General features: G+C 34.9%; 1 protein-coding gene across 1 annotated transcript; it reads left to right on the top strand.

Moving 5' to 3' along the window:
* Nucleotides 1-411: 411 nt before the first annotated feature.
* On the top strand, nucleotides 412-7,474 carry LOC149559825 (calreticulin-like). The gene is made up of 14 exons (XM_089824322.1): nucleotides 412-536; nucleotides 3,643-3,750; nucleotides 3,935-4,127; nucleotides 4,251-4,509; nucleotides 4,605-4,661; nucleotides 4,804-4,851; nucleotides 5,023-5,109; nucleotides 5,235-5,292; nucleotides 5,442-5,509; nucleotides 5,628-5,723; nucleotides 5,823-5,870; nucleotides 6,043-6,081; nucleotides 6,950-7,003; nucleotides 7,196-7,474. The coding sequence occupies exons 1-14, from the start codon at nucleotides 437-439 to the stop codon at nucleotides 7,205-7,207; spliced, it is 1,227 nt and encodes a 408-aa protein (XP_089680448.1). The 5' UTR covers nucleotides 412-436; the 3' UTR covers nucleotides 7,208-7,474.
* Nucleotides 7,475-7,754: the final 280 nt, after the last annotated feature.

The following is a 7,754-nucleotide window of genomic DNA, read 5'->3' on the forward strand; positions in this document are numbered from 1 at the left end:
GTGAAGGAACAATCATAACCAACACTACTAAAAGTTGCCTCTTATCCTTGAAAGAGTATTATTATTTTTCAATGAAATTCTATCCAAAAGGGCCATAAACAATTTGTATACCGTTTAAAAGCTAAAATACAGAAGGAAAAACAATTACTAGTAAATCCGTCCTACAAGGGTTCTTATAAAAACAGAAAATAGAAAAATCTACAAAGATAGGGTCAAACACTAAATATGAGGGATCATAAACCCTAATCCTCGGGGAAAATTTTTTAATCCAATAATGCCATGTTAATTGCCGCTTTATCCGAGGTCAGACTGTAGTTTCCCATTGTCCTCATATGCCGGACGTGAAATTTTGTACAAAAGGGTTCAATCTTTGGTGCGGTATATTTACAAAAGGGAGGGGTGAAGTTTGGTAATCCTGAGTGTGGTGTGGCTAAGAATGGCGCGCACATGGGGAAGTTTGCTTCTCTTCTGCACTTTTGTGGCGTTTTTGGCTTCGATCGCATCCGCTGAGGTTATATTCGAGGAGCGATTCAATGGTATGTTGCGATTGATCTGTTTTAGATAAGATTTGATTGAGGAATGTGATTGCTGCTGTGCTGGTTTTGATTTTGGTGGATCGATCTGAAATCTGACGATTTTACGACTTTCTGGTTTTGTTTCTTTAGATCTTAAGTGAAATGTGTAATCTTTGGGATTGTTTAAATATTATTGAGTGTTTTTGGGGGAGATTTGGTTCGGAAAAGTGAAAGTTGAGCGGATAAGTTGTTTTTGAGTTTTTGCCAAGTATTTTGTTGATGAATGTGGTATGCATGGGGTTAAGATGTGTTTTTGACGCTCTAGCGGAAGGCGTAATGATCGGATCTGCTTTCTGAAGGTCGTTTTTTCGAGATATCATTCCGGTGAATTACTTTGAATTCTGAAGCTGGCGGTGGGTCTTGTGCACAAGTGTCTTCTTTATGCTAATTATTTGTCTTGGGCGGGAAGAGTTGTCGATTTACACACATTATTGAAATACGGTAGAAGTTGATTCGACAGAGCAATTATTACGTTCTCTCTTACAATTGTTGTCGAAATGGTGCCAAAATTGTTTCTTTGCGGGGAGATTTGCTTTCTTTATAGTGGCGCAGTGAAAATCTTATGGATCTTCTTTAGTTTCGTGTAGCACTTTACACATCATAAGGCCGGGATATAATGATTTGGACTTTTGAAGTTCTACGCTTGAGCTTTTGGGTTTAAGTGTTTAAAAATTATTTCAGCATAATAACACAGTTTGTTATAAGTTGAAGGTCCAATATTTTTAAAGATTTGCATTGAACTGCAAGGGAAAAAGGGTTCGCAAGTGCCCTATCCTAATGTAAATCTAAAATGTTAGGCTGTAGCATTTGTACTTCTACCAGATGATGTCACTGTCAAAATGATATCAATCTGTTAGCATAAATGCAAATTTATGTATCTTTCATTTGGGCTTGCTTTAACCGATCTATTTTAGATGTTGATTACATGGTAAGTGAAATGTCGTACTCATAGAAGGTCAAAAAAAAGTTGCTGATGTTTCAATTATGTATAGGTTTAGAGGCAAACGGTGTCTAAATAAATGAGTTTTTTGGACTGGTGTGTGATACGGTGAATTTGTTTCGCCCGTTAGTTCTTGAAGCTGTTGTGAATTGATATAGTCTCTAGTTAATTAGAGACAACCAAATTTATCCAGTCCATAATAGTATTCAGATAAAAGATGTGCCCCTATTAAAAAAATTATATATAGTTACCGTGATATACTATATCATATTCATCATATATACTCAGCAGACATCAGTAACAACTATATTCATGAATATGTTCAGTGCATCAGTTCCTGAAGCTTTTATGAATTGACATGGAACATTGATGTTAATAAGAGATGTCAATTTTCCACGGGCCATTATAGCATCTGGGAATGTTTGTGCATAAAATTATAGTCTGATCCTAAGAAGATAGGATCCGATAGAAAATAAATCTACACTTATGTGTATCAGAATATATCAGATTCCAATACAGGTTCAGCAGACATTAGTATCATTTACAATTGTGAATGCATTAACATTCAGAAATGTTAATGAATGTAGTTATTACTAATATTTGTTGAATATGTATGTGAAATGTGATATATCTATAGATGATGCAAAGAAAATGACTGTTTACCTGATTGGAGCCCGTCTTCTAGATTTAAGCGTTGGGAATAGGAAAAGACTTTTCAGGATTTATTTTTTTATTCAAATTAATCATTTGTATATTTTCAAACAAATCATGGTAACATAAAAGGGATAATGTTTTATTATTAATAGTTTTTGCAATTTCATATAACACTTTATCTTTAGGTGTTTGGTATATATTATGATCCTTCTTAAATATCAGATCTTTTGGTCAATGTTTTCCAGACATGTTCCTTCTGCTTTTTGAGAGGATGTCTAAGTTTGAGCAATTATTAGTACTAATTTGAGAGGTAGGTGTTTAGGGACCATTGTAATTTGGATTTAACTTTTGATGTGTAAGATATTCTTGTTATCAAGTGGGAAATCCTTTTGCAGTCTATATTTTATATTATAATGAAGTCATCAATCTTTCTCACGATTCCCTCTCTCTTTCTCTCTCTGTCCCCCCACACACACAGACACAGTTGGTTTCAGTAGGTTCAAAACTTCATATACAAAGTACTCTGTTTGTCTATTGAAACAGGGAAGGTGCAGTTCCAAGCTTTTCATTCTTCAGCCAACATTGTTCACCATCATTCCCGTCGACAAACGCTTGCATGACAACAAAGTCAAGTCATCCTAGTTTTATCATGACAATGTCTGGCATTGTGTAAATATAAAATCATTCTCTTTTTAATGATTTGGGAATGGGAAAGGGGGGCTAGGCTGGGAGTGCTTGTCACCTTGGCCTCTTCATAGGCTTGCCTTGACATAATTATATGTATACCCTCTTCTTGATAAATCACCGTGCTCATGTGCACCAGCTATTTCAGTTTTTATAGGGCATTTCTTTTGATTTGGCTGGCATTGTGCCTTCGAATTTTGTAGAGGTCAAGGTTGGTAGCAATCATATGGATTCTATACTACTAATACATAGATTTTTGGGCTATGACTACAGGTTTCTCTATAACATAACATCATAAATGTGTAAGCTTGGCAAGACTGGCAGGAAGGCCATTTGAACTTTGTTAACGGGTGTAATTTAGGACTAATGTAGTAAATTTAGGTGTTTGTAAGCCTATTCTATTATTCAGAAACTGAATTAGTTGCTATACTCTGGTTGATGGCTAGTTAAAGGCAACACCTTTCTTTTTGTATGAGCCTAATCATAGGCATGGTCGAAGTTGTAGACATTCCATCGACCAGTTTGAAAGACCCGGCTTCTTATAGGTTGAGAATCTATCGACTCAAATGAACATTTTTTGCTTAAAACCCAACACAATTTTTTATTTGGTGTCTTGACCATTGTATCATATTTTGTAATTAAATTTGATGATTGTATAAGCTATATGTTTCTGATGGCACTACAAGTTTGAGCTGTTTTTTCATAGTTGTTTAGTTTTATTTCATTTCCAGTAAATGTCATTGACTGATAATTGATTAGATAGCTAACTCTTTTATTTGTTTCAAATAGATGGCTGGGAGAGCCGTTGGGTGCAGTCTGATTGGAAAAAGGATGAAGGCACAGCTGGAGAGTGGGTTCACACAGCAGGGAAATGGCATGGGGATCCAGAGGACAAGGGTGTGTATTTATACCTTGCTATTTTGTTTTTTAATAACCTTTGAATACTTAAACGAATTGGCTAAAATCTTAATATTTTTAAATAAGATTTAGGACTTGGTTATTAAAGTGCTCATGAACACAAAAATTGATTGTTTTCTATTCTTCTTATTCCCCGTGGAATGAACTGGTTTGTGGGAATCAGGCATCCAAACCAGTCCAGATTATAGGTTTTTTGCCACCTCTGCCAAATTCCCCGAATTCAGCAACAAGGATAAGACCCTTGTTCTTCAGTTTTCCGTCAAACACGAACAGAAACTTGATTGTGGTGGTGGCTATCTAAAGTTGATAAGTGATGAATTAGACCAGAAGACTTTCAGTGGAGAGACACCTTATAGGTATTTAGTGTGCACTATAAGTCATCTTCAGAAATATTGTTCTGCTAGGATTTCTAGTTATATCTTTTTTTGGAGTTTGGAGTCTCTATTGACGCATTTGCTTGTTATTGTTTTTTATTGCAGCATCATGTTTGGACCTGACATTTGTGGTTACAGTACAAAGAAAGTTCATGCTATACTGGCCTATAAAGGAAAGAACAATCCTATTAAAAAGGAGGTCGCATGTGAAACTGATCAACTCACACATGTATATACTTTTATTCTTAGACCTGATGCAACATATAGCATTCTTATTGACAACACTGAAAAAGAATCTGGAAGTCTGTATAAGGATTGGGACTTACTACCACCAAAGAAGATCAAGGATCCTGATGCGAAAAAGGTATGAGTATATTTCCATTGGATCTTATGGACCAGACCTTTTGTGCACTACTGCACTGCTTTTCTCATGATGAATCCAAATGCTTGTGGTTGCAGCCTGAGGATTGGGATGAGAAGGAATTCATTCCTGATCCAGAGGACAAGAAACCTGAGGTATAATGGAGTTGCTTACAATCACAACGTGCTGCTCTACTAGTTTTAACTAATTGCTATGGTCTGCAGTGAATAATTGCTAATTGATTCATTCAGTTAGGAGGAAAGTTTTCTCTGAATATTGATGCCCTCCTTTGTGCAGGGTTATGATGACATACTACAGGAAATAACTGATCCAGATGCCACTAAGGTAGGCATCTGAATCTTCGGCTATTACATGAAGTCTTGAACTTTTGTTTTATATCCATCTATTTCATGGAAATTTATTCCCACTTTTCAATGGCCAAATCAAGTTCTAGTGAGGTTTCATATGTATTGATTATGACTGCTATCTATAATTTTCCATTCTTATATTTTGCAGCCGGAGGATTGGGATGATGAGGAAGATGGTGAATGGAAAGCTCCAACTATTCCAAACCCAGAATACAAGGGTCCTTGGAAGCCCAAGGTATAGATGAAGGGAAATTGTGTTAAGTTTAGATATTTCAACATTGTTGGTACCCTGCATCTGTCTTGCTTTTTTAGTGCTTGTATCAGTGGGTTTCTTATGATAGCACATTAAAAAATTGACAGAAAATCAAGAATCCGAACTTCAAGGGCAAATGGAAGGCTCCATTGATTGACAATCCTGGTATGCATTTTAATCTTTTATTGCTTATGGTTTCCAGCACTCTAGTATTTTTTTTCAAATGACGTATCATTGGGGATTTAGGTCTTTGATTGCTTATGGTGTCCAATATTCTAGTATCTGACACTTAATTGTAATCTTATTGTAATTAGAATTCAAGGATGATCCCGAGCTCTATGTATTCCCTAATTTGAAATATGTTGGAATTGAGTTATGGCAGGTTTGTATATGAATTTCATCTTCAAAGCTGTTAACTCAGTCTACTTGCAGTGTCTTGTTGACATTGAGTAATTGATTCGATTTGACAATCTGTGTTCTTCTGTTTTCTTGTACGACAGGTCAAATCAGGAACTTTGTTTGATAATATTTTAGTGTGTGATGACCCTGAATATGCAAAGAAACTAGCAGAGGAGACATGGGGCAAAAACAAAGATGTGAGTCAATCTTGTTTTGAAATTCTCGTGTAGATGTTTAAGCTGAGTCTACAGCCAGTTATTCTTATTTTGTGATGATTTTGTTCCTTGTCTTTTCAGGCTGAAAAGGCAGCATTTGAAGAGGCTGAGAAGAAGAAAGAGGAAGAGGTGATGCATCTTATAGTTCTGTCTGCTCATGATTCACATCGCTTATTTTCTAGTAAATTGTTGGGCTTCTTGTTTGCCTGTGATTACAGACACATTATTTGGGACCATGCAAATAAGATCTTGAAAAATATTTGAGTTTGTTAATGTTAAATCTTGGTCTAAATTCTTGCAGGAGAAAGATAAGTCTAGTGATGCTGACGAGGATACAGATGTAAGTTACTATTGTTGCCCATGAAACTTTTTATTTTTTGACATGCAGAAATCTTGTGTACTTCAGTCAGAAAAAAGGCTTTTGGATGGACTATGTAATTTTAAAAAATGTTTTTTCGGATAAATCAAGGTATTCCAAGACTTCTTAATCTACATTTGATTCGGGATATTTTGTTTTCCCAATTATGATTCGTGGAGGATTGTGTATACATACATGTGTGTGTGTGTGTGTGCATGTAGGATATTTTGTTTTCCCAATTATGATTCGTGGAGGATTGTGTATAGATACATGTGTGTGTGTGTACATGTATTATATATACTTAAAAAGAGAAATATACATAATTGTAAAATTAAATCATTTCATAGTGTGAATCTATGATTCTAGTATGGATCTATGATTTTGTGTATTTGATAATTGATCTATTTTCACAATTATAAAGAAAATCAACACACTCACATTGAATTACTGAATTACAAAATGAAATTATGATCCTTGAGGATCCTTGGGTTGTGGGTTGGATCCTGGATCCTTGACTCTGCCTTTGGATCCTCAGGCCGTGGCTTGGATCCAAGCTTGAATCTGGATCTGGATCGGATCCGAATCCGGATCTGGTTTGTCTAGGATGGATCCAGCAACTAAGATAATATATACTGTGAAGACAATGGATATTAAACAATCTTAAAAAATCTACAGATAAAATATTTATGTGTTTGATATTATCATGGATTATCTTTGAATGTATTTTAGATCCCCACCTGACACAGGATTGTGATCTTATTATGATGCAATCTTAAGATTTAGGTCAAGACATTAGGCATACTTATCTTTTTCTTTAAATATATTCATATATGTTGTTTCTTTGAAACAGGATGAGGATGAAGAACATGAAGATGAAGATGTAGAAGAGGATAAGGAAGATCATGTAAGATTTATTATGTTGGCAATTATATAATTGACTATGCACATTTTCTTGATGCAAAATATAATTTATGTACAAATTTTCTAAGAGTCATTTTGTTGGCAATTATATAATTGACTATGCACATTTTCTTGATGCGAAATATAATTTATGTACAAATTTTCTAAGAATCATTTTGTTAAAATGTTTTTACAGGACGAGTTATAGTTGCTGCTTGCAATTTGTAGACGTACCTGATGCTGAGGGCACAAACACTCTTTTTAGCAAGGTTTTATGGAGCTTCTCAGATCTGTGTATTGAGGCTAGATTTTACAGAACTGAATAATAATACTTCAGTCTCCTTTCAAAGGTTGACTTCATTTTTCAAGTAATTGAAGTGGGATCACCTACTTCCAAGTTAACAAATTTCTTGCAGAGATTAGGAAAAATTATATATGGTCACTGAATGCAATTAAAAGATTTTTCTTTGAAAAATCTCGCTTGCTTTATGGTGCAGTATTTGGTTTGATGCAATATTTCATGTTATTTTCAATTGTGGTGAAAATGCATCATGATGTGAGCTGTGGGTACTCTCAATCTATTTTTGCTTTGTTGAAAGACTCAAATAGTGGGATGATTAAAGTAGTCATTGCATTTTACGTTCTGCTTCTCAGTAATCTGCTGTTTTCAAATTTGATATTTCAATTTGTTTCAGGTCTCTTTGTTAGCACTGCTAACAAAATCTTTTGGTTTACTGGCACATTTTGAAGATGGT

This window comes from Cupressus sempervirens, chromosome 4 (genome assembly GCF_028749045.1).
Source record: "Cupressus sempervirens isolate cs-2001-9-10 chromosome 4, ASM2874904v1, whole genome shotgun sequence".
NCBI classification, from domain to species: Eukaryota; Viridiplantae; Streptophyta; class Pinopsida; order Cupressales; family Cupressaceae; genus Cupressus; species Cupressus sempervirens.